The sequence below is a fragment of the Mesoplodon bidens genome, assembly GCF_964165515.1.
Source record: "Mesoplodon bidens genome assembly, chromosome: 2".
NCBI lineage: Eukaryota > Metazoa > Chordata > Mammalia > Artiodactyla > Ziphiidae > Mesoplodon > Mesoplodon bidens.
In genome coordinates this window covers 187,013,472-187,033,900 of record NC_138177.1, presented here as the reverse complement: position 1 = coordinate 187,033,900, position 20,429 = coordinate 187,013,472, and the positions used below count along the sequence as shown (strand labels likewise).

Sequence of the window (20,429 nt, the reverse complement as noted above, 5' to 3'; positions counted from 1 at the left end):
GCGCGGTCCATGCGCGCCGCGTCTCGCTGGCATCCGTCCCCCGCAGCCCCCCCCCCAACACACACACCAGTCTCCTTTCCTCCTATTCTCTCCCACTTGGGAATAGGGCAGAGGGTGCAGCCGGGGCCCGTCGGGTCCCCCGCGTGAGCCCAGTCGGCCGTCACGCACCCCCTGCTGGAGCCCGTGCCGCCCGCCCGCCGCGCCGGGGCCGTTTAAAGGGGCCAAGTTGTGGCGGCGGCGGCGGCGGTGCGAGTCTCCCAAGTCCCCGCCAGGCGGGCGCGCGCTGGAGTACGCGGGTGCGCGGCTGGGACGGCGGGGCGGGGGCCTGGGACCCTCGGGCGGGGCGGGGCACGCAGCCGGAGGCTCCACACCTCCTCACTGCCCGGCTCAGCCCGGCGGGCGCAGCAGCAAGCCGGGCGCGGGGCCGCCCCGGGGGGCGCGGGCGCAGGTGGCCCAGCGCCCTGTGGAGTCCCAGGGTCCTGCAGCTGCGGCGCTGGGCAGGTCGATCGGGGATCGATACAGCTCCGGCAGCACCATGTCTCAGGCAGCAGAGGCCCCGCCAGCCGGCCGGGCAGCGGTCCGAGGTGGCCCGGCTGGGGCGCAGTAGCGGCGAGGACGTGTGCGCGGCCAGGAGCCCCCCAGGCCCCCGCCCTCGAGACCCAACTCCAGCCCCGGCCGGAACTAGCTGGGCCGGCTGCGGAGAGCCAGGCTGCAGGACCACCCGCCCACCATGCCGGCGGTCAAGAAGGAGCTACCCAGCCGCGAAGACCTCGCCCTGGCTCTGGCCACCTTCCACCCGACCCTGGCCGCGCTGCCGCTGCCACCGCTGCCCGGCTACCTGGCGCCACTGCCCGCCGCGGCCGCCCTGCCCCCAGCCGCCTCGCTACCAGCCGCGACCGCGGGCTACGAGGCGCTCTTGGCCCCGCCGCTCCGCGCCCCGCGCGCCTACCTGAGCCTGCACGAGGCCGCCCCGCACCTCCACCTTCCCAGAGACCCTCTGGCCCTCGAGCGCTTCTCGGCCACTGCGGCCGCGGCACCGGATTTCCAGCCGCTGCTGGACAACGGCGAGCCGTGCATCGAGGTGGAGTGCGGCGCCAATCGCGCGCTGCTCTACGTGCGCAAACTCTGCCAGGGCAGCAAGGGTCCGTCCATCCGCCACCGCGGCGAGTGGCTCACACCCAACGAGTTCCAGTTCGTCAGCGGCCGCGAGACGGCCAAGGACTGGAAGCGCAGCATCCGCCACAAAGGTGCGGCCGCCGTGGGGGCGCGGGCCTCTCCGGTCCCTCCCTTCTGCTCCCCGAGGACCCGTGGGTCCGGACCCCCCTCGTCCTGCCACCTGGGAGACTCCATCTCTGCCTAGAGAGGGCGCTGCGACTCCGGGGCCACCGCAGAGACGCCCCCTCCCCCCAAGCACGGTCGCCTTGGTGGACCCGGGCAGAGCGCCCTCGGCCTCCGCGGTCCCCCCAGCGCTGGCCGCACGAGCCGGCGGCTCCTTCCGTCCGGAAGGTCTTTGCGGGATTCCTGGGCCTGAGGCTAACGGGGAAGTTTACGGGAACTCGGGAGAGCGGGCTGGAGGCCGACTGGGCGGGGTACTCCCCTGCGGGGTCGAGGAGCCACCGGTTCTGGCGGGAGTGGAGGGGCACACGTGCGGCCGGGTGCGGACGCGCGCTGGTAGAGCGAACGGCAAGGTGCAGGGGTGGCGCAGGCAGGTGGGGGGCGCGAGGGCGCGCGTCGGGGCGGGAGCGCGCGCGGAGCCGAGCGGCGGCGGGGCTGGGAGCAGCCGCTTGGGCTCCCGCAGGAGTCTGGCTCCGAGGGCGCGACGTGCGGGCGCCAGAGCGGGCATGCGGTGGGGGAGAGGGGGTGAGCGCCAGGCCGGGGGTGGGGGGTGGTTAGAAAGTTAGGGGCCCGGTCACGCTCGTCGACTTTGGGGCTCGCGGCTCCATGAGATCAAGCGCAGCCCCGGGTCCCGACCGCGCCGCTCACCTGCGCCGGGCCCACCCTCCTCCGCCCAGCTCCGGGTTCCGGCGGACCGGCTTGGAAAGCGTGGAGCGCGGGAGGAGTGGCGCAGGGGGAGGGCAGAAAGCCGCCCTCCGTCAGGGGAGGGCGCTCGCCGGATCTTGAGTTTCTGAGCTCTGCAGATCCCCGCGGCGTCCGCGAGGGTGGGCCGAGCGGCGAGGCCTGGCGGTGGGTTCGGAAGTTGGACGGAGGCGGGTGTTCGTAGTCGTGGTGGGAGGGAACCTGGCCTTGACCCTGACAGCGCCCCGGAAGCGTGCCCGCGTGCCCGGCCCCACCTGTGCCCGCGCCGCCCCTCACTGGTCCTGCCTCGGCTCTCCTCGCAGGGAAAAGCCTGAAGACGCTCATGTCCAAGGGGATCCTCCAGGTGCACCCTCCGATCTGCGACTGTCCAGGCTGTCGAATATCCTCCCCGGTGGTGAGATGCGGGAGAAAAGTTGGGGCTTCGGGGTCTTGTTTCTCCGCTGCGGAGCTTCTGCCTGTATTTTCTAGGATCAGTCCTAACCTCAACCCTGCCGATGGGCAGGAGGGAGCCCCCAGCGGCTTTGGGTGGGAATCCCGGGGCACCAGAGCCCTCGCCCCCTTGATGCAGGGCAGGGTCCTGCCTATCCTGGAACCTCTCCTTGGGAGTCTGGGAGCTGCTTCTCCTGAGGTCCTGGGGACAGCCCACGGTGTGAAGGATTCCTCCCTGGACAGTGTCACCTGACTGGGGCTTGGGGACTTTGCCTTGTCACAGATCGGGAGGGGGTCACCATGTCAGCTGGCCCGGCCTGGGAGAGGGGCCAGTCCTAAGGGAATGCTCGTTCTGGGATGTGAGAGTGTGACAGTGTGACAGTGTGACAGTGTGACAGTGTCGGCTGGCCTGGATGTACATTTTGGGGTGGCCACAGGCTTGGATGTGAGTGACGTGCGTCTCTGGGTGCCCAGGGCTGGAGCCCTACAGGGCAAGTTCCTAGATGTCCAGGAGTGTCTGGGGATACAACCCGGCTGGGGGCACAGGAGGTGCAGTGTGGGCCTTGGGTGTCAAGAGAACTGCAGCTGGGAGCTGGTGTGGGGCCTGCAACCTAGTGTAGACATCTCTTGACCCCTCATTAGCCTAGGGGAGCAAGAGAGATGGGGCCTGTGCCTGCCCCTGAAGCACTGCCTTCCCCATCGCGTGCCCTCCAGGCAGCAGTGGTTGGAGGGTGGACCTGAAAAGGAAGTTTCACCTTGAGGGGGACAGTTTGAGCCCCTGGGGGAGAGCCCATTAGGGCCATGGCTCCTGGCACCACTCAGTAGCCCCGCTGCCAGGAAGGCCTGAGAGGACCCTGCCGGCCGCCTTCAGCTTGTTTACTTTGGACTGGCGGTAGGGTGGGGGAGGGGATGTCCTGGATTCCTCGTGGGCCCTGGGGGTGGGCAAGCTGGGAAGCCACACACAGTCCTGTAAAGACACACAAGTTGGGCAGGGGAAGAGGACGCAGCTGAGCCTCCCCACGTGCCCACCCCACACACTGTCTGGCATGAGCTCGCCATACTCACAGGCATGCCCGCCCCCAGAGCCCCCCAGAGCATGTACACAGGCAGCCCACCTTTGCCCGCTGCCACCATACCTGCCTGGGGCAGGAGGCTGAGCTCTCGCTCCCCTTCTCAAGTAGCTGGTGCCCAAGAGGACACCCTCCAGGCTGGTCTGGGTTTTCTGCTCGGGTGGGAGGAGCATCCCCTTTTGAAGGTCTCCCACAGGAGGGGGGTGGGCAGGTGGCCTGAGCGCAGCATCAGTCCCCTCTAGGACACTGCTTGGCAGGGCTGCCTACCTGTCAGGGGCTCCCAGGCCCCTGCCCTGCATGAGGGATGCCTCGGCCCTGGGCCTGCCTCTTCTGAGCCTCGTCCCTCCCAGGCCCGTCCCTGCACCCCTCCCTTAGGAAGGAAGGAGTCTCACGGACCCCCTTGTCTTTCCAGGCCCCACCTTTTCCACAGAGAGACTGTTTTCCCCTACTCCCCGTGGCCAGGTCCACAGGTATGTGCACACTGCACGGTCACAGAATATGGGTGTGCACACGGCGCAGGGGTCACGCAGCGGCCTCCACACACCCACTCTCGCTGTCTGAGGAGCCAGTGCTTGGCTGGGGCAGGGGCTTAGCGCCCAGTTCTTAAATTTGTGTGCTGAGCCGGGGCGAGCAGCTGAGGTCTCTGGTGTGCGTGGGAGGCATGTGTGTTCCCTGTCCTTGGCCGGGGTCAGCAGGGCTGCCCATCCTGGCCCCTCTTCCTCAGCACCCCCCCACTGGGGCCATCCCAGGCCACCCTAGCTGGTCTGGCCGCACCCCAAGCGGCAGCCTTACTGCCCTGTTTCCCTCTCCTCTTCCTTGTCCCACAGATGAGAAGCAGAGAGAAATGCATTTACTTTTCTCTAAAGAGAACAGTTTAATTAAAGCGGAAAGGCAGGAGAGGAGGTCCTCTTGCTTGGGCTACAGCAGGCTAGAGAACGACAGAGCTGACGGGGCTTTGCAGCTGAGCACACTCCCGACAGGCCAGGGCTGTCGGGAACCCTCCCCCAGAGCCTGGCCTGAAGAGGCTCGGGGCCCAGATGGGCAGTCACCTCCCTCCCCCCACCCCGCCTCGCCCGAGCTCTGCTGTCGCTGGTGTCGCTGGTGTAGCACTGAGCCAAGGCCAGGCTCTTGCAAGCACAGGGCGAGCCCCCTCGTCTTGCAGGCCTACCCCGGCTCCTGCCCCCCCCCGACGCCACCCGTCCCCGGCGCTGCCCAGTCCATCTTGCTGAGTGTGTGCTGCGGAGCCAACCACGGGGGGCCTCCTGCGTGGATGTGTGAGGGCAGGTGTGGCAGAGACTGGGGCTCCCAGACCCTGTCGGGGGCACTGCCCAAATGTGGGGCTGGGGTGGGCCGTGTGTCTGGAGGTGAGGGTGTTCTGGGTCTGAAAAGAACCTTTCCTCTGGAGGGCAGCACTGTGCGGGGAGGGGCGAGAGCCCCCTGGACACCTTCTTCCCCAAGCTCCTGCGTGTGGCGGGGACACGTTGTCCTGGCAACAGGAGGGCGGGGTCCTAGGAGGCCCCTGCCACGTCCCTGAACCAGTAACCTGTTATTAAATAAGAAAGAGCCTCCTGCCCACCAGAAAATAGGAACTTTTCTTCCCTCGGGTGGCAGGACCTGCAGACGCTGGCAGGTGCCATCCTGTGCGGGGCCCTGAGCGTGAGCCTCCGGCCTGTGCGCGGGCTCTGAGTTCTTCTGTGGAGGCCCTGCGTGTGTGTGAACCCTGCTCCCCGCTCACGTCGCGGTCGCAGGGCCGGGAGAGGTGCGCCTCGTGGGAAAACTCCAAATCGTTTAGTTCCTAACCCAGGGGGGAGACAGCCCCCACCCAGGGCCCGTGGGACAAAGGGTCTCAGCTGCCAGGTGACCTGTGAACCAAAGGCCTGCCATTTGCCCAGGGTCAGTTTCAGCCCCCCCTGAGCTGGCTCTGTTTGGCACTTATCATAGAAAGCGGGCTTGGCATGGGTGGGGGGTTCACACAGAGTCAGGGGGGTTGCCAGGCAGACGTGCAGGCAGAGGTAACTGCACGTTGAACAGGGACGGGACCCACAGCGTCCCGCGGGTACTCGCGGCCCCTCGGGGCTCCCTGGAGCTGGGAAAGCCGCGCTGGTCTCCAGCAGGCGAGTGCCTGTGGAGGGGCCTGGGCCGAGTGTGGAGTCCCGACAAGGCACTGCCCACACCCCAGCCCCCAAGGTGGAGTGGAAGGCAGTCTCTGCAGGGGTTCCTGGTGGAGGCCTTGCCCCCCTGCTCTTGTCTTGGCCTCTGGCTGGTTGTGACGGTCCTGGAGGCTGGAGGCCCCTCTGCTGTAGGCGCCCAGGAAGCTGAGCGACCCGGTTTGGCCTAACCTTCCTCTCCCACTCCCTGTCCAGAACCGGGGGCGGCTGGCAGACAAGAGGACAGTTGCCTTGCCCCCTGCCCGCGTCCTGAAGAAGGAGCTGACCCCCAGCTTCTCAGCCAGTGGTGACAGTGACAGGAGTGGCCCGGCCTGTGGGCAGCGGCTGGGCTTGAAGCAGGAGGACGACCCGCATGTCCGTATCATGAAAAGAAGGTGCTTCAAGGGCCAGGGTGGGAGGGCTCACGGGCTCTGGCAGGGTGGGGACATCAGAACTGGGGTCTCCAGGCAGCCGAAGGCCACATCAGACTTCGGTCGGGTGGGGGGCCTTTGCCCTGGGGATAGGGCCCCGGTTTAGCTTGCTGTGTCTCCGTGGACGCTGATAGCTGCCACGGCTGAAACAGAACCTGGACCCCCGGGGACATGCCACAGGATGGCTGCGAGCCCACCTTGCCCCCGCCTGGGGGCCGAGTGTCGGGCCAGGACTCGGTGGCATCTCCGGGGAGCAGGCACCACCAGTGGCCACGGCCAGAGCAGGCCAGGGAGGGTCGTTGGCCAGGAGGCCCGGAGCCACTGGGTGTGAGGAAGGAAGGCGTCTCTGGGACGGGGGTCTGGTGGCACCACAGCCAGGCGGGGAACGGGGAGCTGGGCGGGCCCCACGCCCGCTCTCACCGGAGTGGCCGCGCCCCGGCTCCTACTGTCCCTCCCAGGCTTGGGGCCACCCTTCCTGACCTCCCACCTTCTCCCCTCCCGACCGAGGCCCCTCCCTCTGTCCACTCGCCCCTTTTCCCATCCATCCATCCATCTGTCCGTCCATCATCTGTCTGTCCAGCATGTCTTGTGCATCCCCAGAATTGTAGGCCCTTTCTCTTCCTGCTTGGTGTTTTTTTTTCTTTTTTTTTGCGGTACGCGGGCCTCTCACTGTCGCGGCCTCTCCCGTTGCGGAGCACAGGCTCCGGACGCGCAGGCTCAGCGGCCATGGCTCACGGGCCCAGCCGCTCCGCGGCATGTGGGATCCTCCCAGACCGGGGCACGAACCCGTGTCCCCTGCATCGGCAGGCGGACTCTCAACCACTTCGCCACCAGGGAAGCCCCTTGCTTGGTCTTTTAACATGTTCCAGTTTCTCCTACCCTAACCCTAACCGTCCGGGCCCCTCGAGACACACACCCCCGCCAGCCCCCACTCCCACCCGTGCTAAGGTGAAGCACCACGTGGGCCTCCCACTGCCCTCCGTCAGCCCGAGGGCCTTTTCAGGGGTGCTGCTGGGATGAGAGCGCGGGCACAGGGCAGAGCTGCTTCCTTTCTTCACCTCTCCTGCCTCTGCTGCGTGATGGTCGCTTTCAGGAGGCAGGTTGGCAGCAGCTGGGACCCAGGGGCCACCACCGGAGCCAGCAGGGGCCATGGGGCTCATTCCCTGCCCGGAGCAGCTCTAGCAACTAGGAATTTGGTTCAGTCACACGAGTGGCACGTGCGGAGGAAGCCACAGCCCCACCCCCAGCACAGCACGGGGGCTGCTCTGGTTCCACTGCAACAAGCAGCAGAGACCCGGGCTCTCAGTCCTGCCGCTTTCCGATTCCTCTGTCTGGTGAGGCCAGGAGCTGGCTCCTGCCCCGCGGGCCTGTCCTGGCGGCAGCCACAGGCCTGCTGAGGGTGCTCTGAGCCAGCCCAGTTCCCTTGAGGCTGGCGCTCCAGGGCAGACACAGGGCGTGACTGACACACACACACACACACACACACACACACACACACACACACACACACACACACACACACACACACACACACACACACACACACACACACACACACACACACACACACACACACACACACACACACACACACACACACACACACACACACACACACACACACACACACACACACACACACACACACACACACACACACACACACACACCCCTGCTGTCCCCGTGCCGAGTCCCGGAGGCCACACTGACCCTCTGCTTCTCTCTTTGCAGAGTCCACACCCACTGGGATGTGAACATCTCCTTCCGAGAGACGTCCTGCAGGTAGGGCCGCGCCAGGCTGCCCCCACATGCTGTGCATAGGCAGGACAGAGCCCTGTTGCTCCACGACCCCTGGGTCTGCTTCTAAGTCTCTCCAGCCTCCCTCCGCTCCTCCCCTTAGTCCGTCATCTGTCTGTTGACTTCTGTGGACTGCCCAACCCTGAAGCCACAGTGCGCTCCCCCTCGCACACTGAAGCCCGTCTGTCCAGAGCTAAGGCCGTGACCAGCCCCTCCCACCCTCCCAGAGACCCACTGGGATGTGAGAATGGTGATGTGTGAGTGGGGTCTTGAAGGACGCATAGGAGTTCACTAGGGAAAGGGGATGTCTGCAAAGACATGGAGGAGGGAGGGAAGGGGAAGTGAGAAGGGAGGAGGGGAAGCTGGTAGGCCTGGCTCAACTGGATGCTAAGGGGCCTTAGATGCTGGGACTGTTGGCATTGTCCTTCAGGCAGCGGGGGGCCACTGAAAGTTCTTGAGCAGGGGAGTAACCAGTGTATGTTTTGACAAGGTCCTGCTGGAGGCCCCGCCCAACAGGCTGGGGGTTTGCTCCAGTCCATGGTGATCCAGGCATGGTGGAAGCAGAGAGGCTGAGGGGGCTGCCAATCCAAGATGTAGTAAGGAGATAAAAATGAGGGAACCTGATGAGGAGGCTGGGGGGTGTTGGGGAGACCCAAGTCCCCCGTTTCAGAAGGGCAGGGGTGGGCAGTCTGTGGGCAGAGCCCAGGCTGGGGTGCCTGTGGTGTCTGCTCAGTGGGGTCAACTCTTGGCCCAGTGCTTCCAGGGAAGGCACAGGAAGGGCCCAACCGAACAGGCAGTGGGCGTCCAGCACTGAGTGGCCCCACTTGCTGCCTGGCTTTGTGCCAGATGTGTTATTATTATTAATTAATGAATTTATTATTATTATTATTTTTTGCGTTGGGTCTTCGTTGCTGCGCACGGGCTTTCTCTAGTTGTGGTGAGCGTGGGCTGCTCTTCGTTGTGGTGCGTGGGCTTCTCATTGCGGTGCCTTCTCGTTGCAGAGCACGGGCTCTAGGCACGTGGACTTCAGTAGTTGTGGCGTGCAGGCTCAGTAGTTGTGGTGCACGGGCTCAGTCGCTCCGCGGCATGTGGGAGCTTCCCGGACCAGGGCTCGAAACCGTGTCTCCTGCGTTGGCAGGCGGATTCTTAACCGCTGCGCCACCAGGGAAGTCCCAGATGTGTTGTTATTTACATTTCTGAGAATGTCTGGGTCCTGGAGCCGAATGACAATGAAAGCGTCTTTAAACTTCTCTCCACCTCGTCCTGAAGCTGCTGCTCAACCGATCATGTTTATGAGCCGTCATGAACACTGATGACATTTTATGAGCCTTTTACTTGGGAAGCTACATGATAAATTTGTCAGCGAAGCCTGTAGGGAAACCCCAGGCTGCTCCTCCCCTGCCTGTAGCCCCCTGCTCACCCTACCTGGCCATGGGATGTGGGAGAGGGCCCAGGTGTCCAGACGCAGGGAGCCCCTAGCAAGAGGCCAGGCCCCAGTGTGAGGGGGCTCCTTCGGCCTGGCACAGGCGCTCAGAGCAGCTGGGCTGATTTCCTGGACTTTACCAGAGGGGAAACTGAGGGGCTCAGCCAAGAGGACTTACAGCCCACCTGCGCCCCGCAGTCCCCCACTGCACAGCCCGGCGTCTGGCCAGGGGCTGGGCGAGCACGCGGCCCAGCAGCCTCACACTGACCCCACCCCGGCTCTGTCTTTGTCTCCTCCCGGCTCCTTTGGCCCTGTCCATGTGTCTTTCTGTCTCTAGTCTGCTGTCTGTACTTCAGGCTCTGTCCATCTCTTTGTCTGCTGTTGCCATCCTTTCTGTCGGTCCAGTAGCGCCTGTCCGTGTCTGTCTGTCCATCTCCGTCTCTCTGGTCATCGGACTTCATCCATCGATCTTCATCTGTCCGTCTGTCTATCGGTTCCATCCGTCGGTCCAGTCGTCCCCATCCCTCTGTCTGCATGACTGCAGTGAAACACCTGCCTGGTTGGAGCTCCCCCTTAGGCCCCATGCATCCTGGGCAGCAGGCAGGAGATGTGGCCCCTGCCCTCCTGAGGCCCCTGCGCTGGCCCGGAGATGGACAAGGGCTGGACAGTGTAGCCGGCACTGGAGGACCCGAGGGCCCCTCACGGGGAGACGGGGTCGGAGGGTTCACATGTATTCGGTCTGGCGTGTACAAAATTTCTTCGCGGTTCTTTATATAAAGCCTGGCGTGAATGACACCAGGCTTTATGTAAAGTGAATGACGGAGTGACCACACAGGTTTTCTGGGCCCGGGCCGGCCAGGCTGTCCTGGGGCCCATGGGGCAGCCCCCCAAGGCAGGAAGCAGGGTGGACTGTGCCCTGTTTCCCACTAGGCTTCACCTCCATGGGGCTGCAGCGCCACCCGAGTGCCTGAATGACCAGCGAGTGAAAGCAGTGCTGGCCACGGTGGTGGTGAGGGGGCAGACCCGGTCCCTGCGTGGGGCACTCGGCTGAGGAGTCACGGGGAGCAAAGTGACGGGGCCTGACCCTACTCCTCAGCCTCTGGGGAGTTGGTCCCCCTCCTGCAGGAGTCCTAGGGACACCAGAAGGGGGTCCCCTCAAGGGAGAGCTCCGTGGCAGCAGCAGCCCTGCCACTAGGCACCCGCCGCCTCCTCCCTGGTGCTGAGGACAGCACTTCTCTCTTCCACCCCCCACCCCACCCCCCGCCCCCACATTGATGAGGAGGATAGAGGGGGTGAGAATCGCTGCCAATTAATCCCATACAGTACTTATTCCCACCCCACCTGCCCTCTTAGTTGCATGCGGGGGGGCCTTCTCGCCTCCAGGGAAAGGGGGTTGGGGGTGGGAGAGAGCCTGCATCAGGGTCTCCCAGAGGCTCTAGAGTCCAGCCCTGGAGGCTTCGGAGCTGAAACTGATCTGCTTAGGGGCCAGCCCTGGATTAGCCTGCTCCAGCCACCCAGGCTGCGGGGAGGGGGTGCTGGGGGCTATTTAATGAGGTTTAGGGTTGGTTCCCAGGTCACTCAGTGGAGGCCCCCCTTGCAGTGGCCCAGACAGGAGGCTGCTCCGTTACAGGTGGGCTGGGGAGCGGGGGTGCCGGGGAGGGAGTGCTGGTACGTCCCGGGGGGGCTGGGGTCCCTCCCTGCTCCTCTTCTGTCGTATCCCAACTTCCTGCCACTCCTGGCCGCGTCTGCAGGGTGGCGAGTGGCCCTTCCCCGCGCTAAGGGAGATGCTCTCAGAGCCCCAAGAGCAAGCGGGTTGGGGGACCATTCCCTCCCTCTTTTCTCTGGGGTTCTGTGATACAGGCATTGAGCTGATTTGACAGGAAGGGAAATGAGGGAGCAAAGTTAAATTTGTGTTCATCCCAGGGTTCTTGGCGGGGAACCCTGGAGAGAACAGAGTGTCCTGAGCACGGGCACACCGGGGACCGCGGTGAGCATCTGTGTCTGTGTGTGTCTGAAGGCCTGGGTGAGTGTGCGTGCGCCCACGTGTGTCCCTGGACACGCGCACACCTCATTGGCTGCAGACTTTGCTCTCAACCTCGGTTTCCTTATTTGAAGAAATCGAGAGTCCGTGGGTGGTTGCAAGTTTAGCACGTGCACAGGAGTGAGTGCTGGGCCTTTCTGGCAGCCTACACCCCAGGAGCAGGCCCCCCAAGGCAGGAGGCAGGGACACCGTGGCCAGTCTCTCTGGAGAGAGAGCACTGCAGGACAGGGCCAGCCCTGCACTCCAGACAGACCCTCCCCGCGAGCAGCAGTGCGGTCTGAGGGCGAGGCCTCCACGTCCAGCAGACACTTGGCAGGTCCTGGTGGGCCCAGGTGGGGCCTGCGTAGGTCAGGGTGAGAGCTCACACCCACCAGGGAATGGAGATGCTCACAGGCGAGCTCAGTCAGGAGCCCCACGGGGTCTCACCTTCCCCGTCTGCTTCGCTGCAGCCAGGACAGCGACCTTCCCACCCTCATATCCAGCGTGCGTCGCAGCCGCCACCTCGTTATGCCCGAGCATCAGAGCCGCTGTGAATTCCAGAGAGGCAGCGTGGAGGTCGGCCTGGGAGCCGCAGGTGAGGGGCCAGGGCAGTGCCGGGGGCTGAGGACGGGGCTGCCCGAGCCAAGGCAGCTCAGCGAGAGGACGGCCGCCCCACGGCCCTCCCTGCGTGTCTGCCCGTCGGCTCTGGATGCCGCCGCCACCCCCAGCAGCCTTGGCGGGCGGCCAGGGAGGCCAGCGGAGGCGGCGGGAGGGGGGCGAGGCCGGCTGTCCCCCGGGGCTCTGTGTGATGGTAATTGTGTTAATCCCGGCCAGCCGGGCAGACAGAAGGCGGAGGCGGTGGCTCCGCCGTGGCTGCTGCTGCTGCTGCTGCTGCTGCGGGGGGCTTGGAGTGGCCGAGGCCCCAGGGGCAGATGAAGGCAGGACAGTCAGGGAGTGCAGGCCTCAAGGAAGCTCAGAGGTGCACACCTGGGAGTGGCTCCTGGATGGGCAGGGACACGCTCTGCACGCACGGAGTGCCCACCGACCCCACAGAGCCAGGGGCCCCAAGAGGGAAGGGGGCCACGCCCTGAGAGGAGGGGGGCTGCGGCCTGGACCTCTGCAGGGGTGGGGCAGGAGGGTGCTGGCCCAGGAGCTCCGTCCCTGAGGATGGGCGGCTCCTGGTGACAGCAGGAGCTCAGAGGGAGGGACAACTTGGGGACCCACAAGGCACCAGTGCAGAGAGTGGGCGGCACGGCTGAGCTGTGGCTGAAGGTGGGGGGTTGCTGAGAGGAGGTGGCAGGGGTCCCTTGCTGCCCTATGGACCAGGGCAAAGCCGGGAAGTTCCCAGCAGTGGCTGCAGCTCTCAGCAAGGCTGGGCAGGGGATGGTCCACCGTCCTAGGACACCTGAGTATCCCCATCAGGGCCTCCAGGTGTGCCTGTGCCTAGGTAGGCCTCTGGGGGAGTGCTGCTTCTGGAGCCGTGTTGGGGGCGCTGAGCAGGCGGCTGATAAAATCTAATTGCCCCATCAATCGGGGGAGCCTCCGGAGCCCCACAGTGGTTGAGATATTCTGAGCCGCCAGGCCCCCTGCTGCCTGCACACGTGGAGACCTCCCCATGGTGCGTGGCCTGAGTGCGCGTGTGCGCCCTGGGCCCGGCCAGAGGCCTGGGTATCCACTCACGCCCATGTGACACGCGTGTATCAGGGTGCCCTCACTCTCTTCATGCTCAGGTTCAGGGCCCGCATATGAGCGCTTCAGGGGTCCCACGTGGTCTGCATGAAGCACCACGTGTGTCCTGTGTCCAGGGTTCGTCCGAGTCCTGCCCTCCTCTTGGGACTCCACTTCTCATCGGCTCCCACGTCTTGCGGCCGGCCCCTGGGTGGAGGCCTTTGCCGGTCCTCACCTCCTCGTCCCCAGGAGCACGTGTCAGTCCTGTTCTCACCCGGGCAGGAAGGGTCAGGAGGAAAGGGCTTGGGGCGGCCCTGCAGACATCTGGTGACAGTGTGTGTGTCTGCTTCTGGCTGCCCCGGGGTGTCTGTAAGTAGATGTGGCCTCGTGAGGGCCTGGTGAGCCCCAGACCCCCACAGCAGGAGCCCCCTGTGGCCATGGGCCTGGTTCTCACTGTGGGTCCCCCCCACAGTGAGGTACTCCCCAGCACCTCTCCCAGGCAGAGAGGAGCCCCACCCCCAGTGTGGAAACTGGGAAACTGATCGCAGGGAGGTGAGAGCCCTGGTCGTTCTCTGGGTCCAGGAGGCGTGCGTACAGAGTGGGGTGTGGGCAGCAGGTGTGGACCCAGCCCAGACCCACCTTCCCGCCTGGCACAGCTGGACGCTGCAGCCCTGCTGGCCCTGCTGGCCGGAGACCCTTTGGCTTCCTGAGGGGCCTTGTGCTGGTTGAGCATCCCCCACCCATCCTGCTAGGTCACTGAGGTAGGACCCTTCATCTGGGTGGTGGGGACCTCGTCCTCGTCCCTCGCGGGGCAAGGCCTGGGGCTAGGCCACTGAGCCCGGCCAGTGGCAGGAGGTAGCCGAGATCAATAAGTTCTTAGCACCATTCTGTCAGCTGTAAAGTGGAGATTGATCGGCACTCTGCCGCCCGCCGCACTTCCCCACGTGATAAAAATGACAGATTAAAAGAATAAGGAAAAGGGATTAGGCTCTGGAGCTGAGGGCTGGCCTTCTCGGGAGCTCCCCTTGCCAAGGTGTCATGGTGGGCCCCTCACCCACCCACCCACCCACCCAGAGCCCCGTGAGGATGGAGAGGGGGCCAGGAGCACGGGGTCTGGACGGGAGGCCAGCACTGTGGTGGGTTAGGGTAGGTAACTGTGGTGGGTCCAGGAGACGGAGCCAATTGCTGAGCTGTTCCGCAGAGACCTCCCAGGCCTTGGGCTCGGGAGGGAGCCTGGCGTCTGGGTGCAGGGGCTGGGATGGATGAGTCTGGTTTGGATGTGGGACCTGAGAGAGGACTTCAGGATGGGGGGGCTGGGGCGGGGCCTGGGCCACATGAGGGGCTGTACGCAGTGGGTGAGGCTGCTTGGGGTGCCCTTGGGGGCTTAGCCCAGCTGGGCAGGTGGGCATGTGTGTGACAGGCCAGGCCAGGGTGGTGGCTCGGGCTTTCTGGGGGCAGTGAGGGGTGTGGCCTGGGGGCAGGGGCCCAGGAAGAATGGATGTGGCAGGTGTGCCAGGGCCTGTGGCCTCTAGGAAGGGCTTGGGGTACCCTGGCATGGGACCCTGCACTGCCGGTCCTCACCCCTACCCTAGGAGGAGAGGTTGGTTTCCAGTCAAATCAGGGTCCTGAGGAGGGCTCCTTACTCTGCAGAGCAGACTAGTCTGGCTGGTGCTGGCAGCATGGCACCTGTGGGGTCCCGAGTTGCTACGTGAGGCCGTAGCTGTGAACCTCCCATCGTATCTACACGCACACAGTCCAGAGCCCAGGGTCTGGACCGTCCCAGGCCCTCGCCGTGTCCCAGCCCCGCATGAGGGACCCCGGGCTGGGCACGGCTTTAACCTGGCCGGAACCCACAGGCACCCCTGAGGAGTGAGGGGTGTGGTTCCGGCCTGAGCTGTTCCCGCCCTGGCCCCTACGAGCCTACGAGCCCTGAGAGGCAGGGCGGGGTTCACTGTGCCCTCCCCCAGGTGACCTGCTGGGCAAGAGGCTGGGCCGCTCCCCCCACATCACCAGTGACTGCCCTCCGGAGAAGAAGGCCCGAAGCAAGTCCCCTCCAGGTGTGAGCCCGACCCCTGGGGGGTGGGGAACAGGCACTGGAGAGGAAAGGGGACAGCCTGGACCCTCTGCAGGGCAGGGTCAGCACAGCAGCAGGTTCTGAGAGGGGAGCCCCCGCCTCTCCCCCTCTGCTGTATCTGAAGGGAAAGACCCCCTCTCCTGTGCTTGCCCAACACAGAGGGTCTGTTGCTTCCGGAACTAGGGCCCGGCATGGCCCCCGAGGATCATTACCGCCGGCTGGTGTCCGCCCTGAGTGAGGCCGGCACCTTTGAGGACCCTCAGCGTCTCTACCACCTGGGCCTCCCCGGCCACGGTACGTAGCCCCTCGCCACGCATGAGAGTCCACCACGTGCGCCGGACTCTCCCTGTCCTGAGACGTCTCTGCTCACCCTGCAAAGAGGCCCTGGGGTCCCTGGCTGCTGACAGCGAGGCTGGGGTTGGAGGCAGTTCTTCCGGCCCCTCAAACCTCGAAAGCCCTCGTAGGTGGGCAACGAGGCCCAGCTCCTCCTCCCTCTGCCCAAGCAGCCGCTTGTTCGGGTGGATCTGGGGGAGGCCCCCCCGCAACAGTCTCCCGCAGACGCTCCCAGCTGTGGACCTCGAATGGCCACTGCCACTTCACAGATGAGGAAGCTGAGCCTCAGGGGAGCCCACGCGAGAGTGGGAGGTGGGGGTTTCCCCAGGCCCAGCGCACGCAGGCCCCCGTGGCCCCTGCTCTGGACGGCACCGTCTGGCGAGTGCCAGGCCCCTCCTCGGGGAGGCCAAGAGCAGGACAGCAGTCAGCCCCTGAACGTCCGCCGTGGACGTCCGTCCAGAAGCAGGATGGGCGGCGGTTCAGGTTTGGCCGCCCGGCCTTCACGGCCTTCACTGGTGCTCGGGAGGCGCTCCGGCCAGAGGCGCCACGCCCATCCCACCCGGCTCCCAGACAGGACGCTTGGAAGCCCCCCTGCCACCGCGAGGGCGCAGTCCGGCACCCTGTCCAGCTGCACCCGGGCTTTGCAGACCCCAGTCCGGGGGCTGGGGCCGGGGGCTTGCCTTTTCTGGCTGGAGCTGGGTGAGAGGGCGCTGGGAAAACGGGCCGGATTTCCTCTCCTTACACAGGCACTGTCCCCCAGGGCAGTCAGGCACCAAGAGCCTGAATAATTCACCAAATGTTAATAATTTAAAAATCTTCCTTTTTAATTGCTTTCCCTGCCCTGCCTGGGGCCGGCTCCGCTGGCCTGCGCGGGGAGGGGCGATGGCCGCGGGGAGCTGCGCGGACTCGGGCTGTCAATCAGGCCCCCGCCCGCCGCCCCCGCCCCCGCCCCCGCCCGGAGCCGACGGTAAATAACCCAGGCCGCGGGCGGGCGGGGGCGCGGGGCCCTGCCGGGATGGGGATCGATGCGGGCGGCCGCGCCGGCTGGGCTCTGCGGCCTGGCACGCGGCCCCGGGCAGGACCCACCTCCGCTTTTCGGGTAATTAATTTATAAACAGGCGGTGGCGGCGGAGCCTGCACAGTGGGGGGGCTGCGGGGGGGGACTGTGAGGTCCGGCCCTGAGCAGGAGAGAGGGCCAGGGGTGGGGAGCGGAGTGCGTCGACCGCACAGTGGGCCCGGGTGTTACCTAGGAGGGGGTTGGAGACCCGCCCCAACTCCTGGACAGGTCCCACTGCCCTCACTCTGGGGTCTTTGCACGACCCCTCCCCTCACGGGCCCTGCAGCCTTGCTCGCGGCAGCCTCAACTCCGGTTCCTGCACCACCAGACTCCCCTGCGTGGGACCTTTCCCTCTCTCCATCCCAACCACTTTTTTGTTCCTGACATCCCCGTATCCCTTACAAATGCTCACCTGGCCCCCCTCCCAAGACCGGTGGGTGCCACCAGCGGGCCTTGCGCTGGGATGTCTGGTGTCGGCCCTGCCCCATGGCCTTCTGCTTGTCTTTCTGTCCCGGTGACGAACCAGCAGGGTCGGTGGGAGACTGCTCCGGGTCTGCGTGTCCTTGGCCAGTGTACTACAGGGTGTGGGGACATGGGGGCCTGGTGGGGGCTGCCCTCTGGGTCACTGCTGCTGCCGCCCCTTCCTCAGATCTCCTGAGGGTCCGGCAGGAGCCCAGCGGCCTGGAAGTCCACCTGCCCTCATCCACAGCAGGTCAGCGTCGGAAGCAGGGCCTGGCTCAGCACCGAGACGGCACCGCCCCAGCTGGCGCCCCATCCTTCTCAGAGAGGTATCGGGGTGCCTGCATTTCAGAGAGACCCCTACCTTCCCTGTGCTTGTTTCGGGGCTACAGAGCTGCGGTTGGCAGACCTATCACCTGGTTTCTGCATGTGAGGTCCACAGCCCGCACTTCCCCTTCGCCGCTGTACAGCCGCAGGGTCCTGAGTGAACCGGGCACTGTGCTCGGGCCTCGGATGGTGGCAGCTGGGCAGAGGCCCAGAACATTTCTGGGGTAGAATGTGTGGGAGTGACCATCCCTCTGGGTGGGGTGTGTTTCCACGGAGTAGCTGTGGGGCCCGCTGAATCAGGTGCCCCTGAGACAGCTGAGGGCTTTGCTCCCCCAACAGGTAGGTGAGGGAGCTTGAGGCAGATGAGGGGGAGCAGTGCGAGGTCTGGGAACCCCGAAGTCGGAGAGCTGGGGGCGGGGAGAGCCCCCCAGCAGCACCGATTCAGACACCGGAGCCGCTGGCAGCACAGACGAGGCCTCCGGGGCTTGTAGGGGCCGGGAGACCCCAGGAAGGGGCGGGGGCGGAAGGACTTCGGAGGCTTCCCGCCCCTCCCGCCGGGAGGCCGCCCTCGCGCCCGCGCCCGCGCCCGCGAGTTGTTGGCTGCAGCCGCCGCCTCCCGGACCGCGGCTAATTGCGCCGCGTCCGCGCAGGGTCGGCTAGGGGCAGGGGCCGCGGGGGCGGGGGCCCCAGCGCGGTAATTACCGCCACAGTCGCCGCCGCCCGCCGGGCCAGCGCCTCCGCGCCGCCGCCGAGATTAATTGGCGCCGCCAGCGGGGGCGGAGGCGACCCGAGCTGCGGCGGGCGCACATCGACCGCCCGCAGGGCCGGCAATTAGCAGAGGCGGCCGGAGTGGGGGGCCGCGGGGGCGGGGGCGGCAGTTCCGGGAAGAAGGGGCCGCGCGGGGAGGGGGCCCGAGCCTGCGGCGCGCGCGGTTCACCACCCTGCCGTCCACAGGGAGTTGTCGCAGCCGCCCCCCTTGCTGTCGCCCCAGAATGCCCCCCACATCGCCCTGGGACCCCACCTCAGGCCCCCCTTTTTGGGGGTGCCCTCGGCCCTGTGCCAGACCCCAGGTGAGGAGTAGGCTGGTGCGCGATTCTGTGCCCCGGAGGTTGGGGGGGTGGGGCTGTTGGTGCGGGGCCATCCGGGTTCGTCTGTCACAGACCGCGTGTCCATCAGTGCTCCCGGCGAATCCGCCCCTTCCCCGATGGAAGACAAGGACAGACCAGGGCGGGCTTGCGTGGCCCTGGACCACTCGGCCACCTGGCCTCGTGGTCTGTCCCCTTCCCACCAGGCTACGGCTTCCTGCCCCCTGCCCAGGCGGAGATGCTTGCCCGGCAGCAGGAGCTCCTGCGAAAGCAGAACCTGGCCCGGTAGGTGCTTCAGCCGGGGGCGGGGCGGCGGCGCGGGAAGTGTCACTGCCGAGCTGGCTGATACTCCGCGGTCTGTCTCCACGGCCAGGCTGGAGATGTCAGCAGAGCTGCTGCGCCAGAAGGAGCTGGAGAGCGCGCACCGGCCGCAGCTGCTGGCACCCGAGGCCGCCCTGCGCCCACCCGACGGTGCCGAGGAGCTGCAGCGGCGCGGGGCCATGCTGGTGCTGAGACACAGCTCCGCGCCGCTGCTGGCCCTGCCTCCCCAGGGACCCCCGGGCCCCGGCCCCCCCACCCCGCCCCGGGAGCCTGCCCGCCGAGCTCCTCGGAAGGGGGGCCCCAGCCCTGCCTCAGCCCGGCCCAGCGAGCCCAAGGAGACCACAGGGGCTGGGCTCTGGGCACAAGACGGCTCTGAGGATGAGCCCCCCAAGGACTCAGATGGAGAGGACCCCGAGATGGTGGCTGCTGGGGGCCAGGGCCCCATCCCAGGCCAAGCCCCAACTGGAGGGACCAGCTCTGAGGGGAAGGGGCTTGCCTCAGGGTCCATGCTGCCCCCTCCACTGCCCCTGGGCTTGCCCTACACGGTCAGCCCCTACTTCCACACAGGTGGGCACCCCCGCCATGCCTTTAGATTCCTCCATGGGGTGGAAAGAGACCCAGTCCCCCATCCCCCACCCCCCACCCCGGGTCTCAGGGAGGGCGTGCACGGGGAGAAAGATCCCTTTCAGTCATCAGTCCAACATTTCTGAACAATTAGGGCGAGCAAAGGTCAGCAGACAGGGGTGGGAGCATAGGAAAGAGCTGGCCAGAGTCCTAATAACACTCTACCCCCAACCCAGGCGCCACGGGGGGCCTCTTCATGGATGGGGAGGGGGCCACAGCGCCCGAGGATGTCAGCAAGTGGACAGTGGACGACGTCTGCAGCTTTGTGGGCGGCCTGGCCGGCTGCGGAGAATATGCACCGGTGAGGGGCCCCGCCCAGGATGGTCTGAGCACCCCGGTTACCCAGCGCTGCTTCCCACCCCAAATTTCTCCTCAAAGACTGCGGGGGTGGGGGCACTGGTGCACACCCCACCCCCTCCCTTTGTCAGTGCTTCCGCCTCCAAGGTGGGACACGCGCCCAACACAGAGGAGACTTTCATCTGACACTTTTTCCTGCAACCTGCGCCGACAGCTCCTCGTGGCTCTGCTTTCTCTGGAGAGCTTTGAGGCCACCCCAGGACACACAGCCCTGGCACTCACGCCCTGACACTGTGCCCCCCACCCCCAGGTCTTCAGAGAACAGGGGATTGATGGGGAGACGCTGCCCCTGCTGACAGAGGAACATCTCCTGACCACCATGGGGCTGAAGCTGGGGCCTGCTCTCAAGATCCGGGCCCAGGTGAGCGCCTGCTGGGGACAGTGGTCTCCAGACAACGGAGGGGCAGCACTGAGGCTCTTCGTGTGGCTGCAGGGTAGCAGCCCCGCAGGCCCCATCCAGGCCCGTCTCTCCACAGGTGGCCAAGCGCCTGGGCCGGGTTTTCTACGTGGCCAGCTTCCCCATGGCTCTGCCGCTGCAGCCGCCAACACTGCGGGCTCCCGAGAGGGAGCTCAACTCAGCGGAGCAGCCCCTGTCCCCAGCACCGGCCCCCTCCCCCTATGGGGGCGTGCAGCCCCCTGCCAGCCGGGCCTCACCCGAGCAGGAGAACGGAACCATGGTTCTGCTCCCAGGGCCCGCGGACCCCTCCCAGCCTCTGTGCTGAGCTGGTGTCAGAGCCCCCATCCTTCACTGCCGGCTGCTCCCCGGCCAA

General features: G+C 66.0%; 1 protein-coding gene across 4 annotated transcripts; it reads left to right on the top strand.

The window, feature by feature from the left end:
• The first annotated feature begins 405 nt into the window (after positions 1-405).
• SAMD11 (sterile alpha motif domain containing 11) lies at positions 406-20,385 on the top strand. 4 transcript variants are annotated; one of them, XM_081224504.1, is made up of 14 exons: positions 406-1,247; positions 2,340-2,428; positions 5,900-6,078; positions 7,846-7,896; positions 11,825-11,949; positions 14,990-15,079; positions 15,256-15,390; positions 17,136-17,274; positions 18,227-18,342; positions 18,564-18,642; positions 18,731-19,245; positions 19,479-19,603; positions 19,910-20,020; positions 20,136-20,385. In XM_081224504.1, exons 1-14 carry the CDS (start codon positions 731-733, stop codon positions 20,379-20,381), a joined length of 2,517 nt encoding a protein of 838 aa, XP_081080630.1. In that variant the 5' UTR covers positions 406-730; the 3' UTR covers positions 20,382-20,385. The 4 variants fall into 4 exon arrangements, with proteins under 4 accessions (XP_081080630.1, XP_081080629.1, XP_081080631.1 ...); XM_081224503.1 differs by having other exon boundaries at positions 2,340-2,431; XM_081224505.1 differs by lacking the exon at positions 406-1,247 and adding an exon at positions 1,565-1,671 and having other exon boundaries at positions 2,340-2,431.
• Positions 20,386-20,429: the final 44 nt, after the last annotated feature.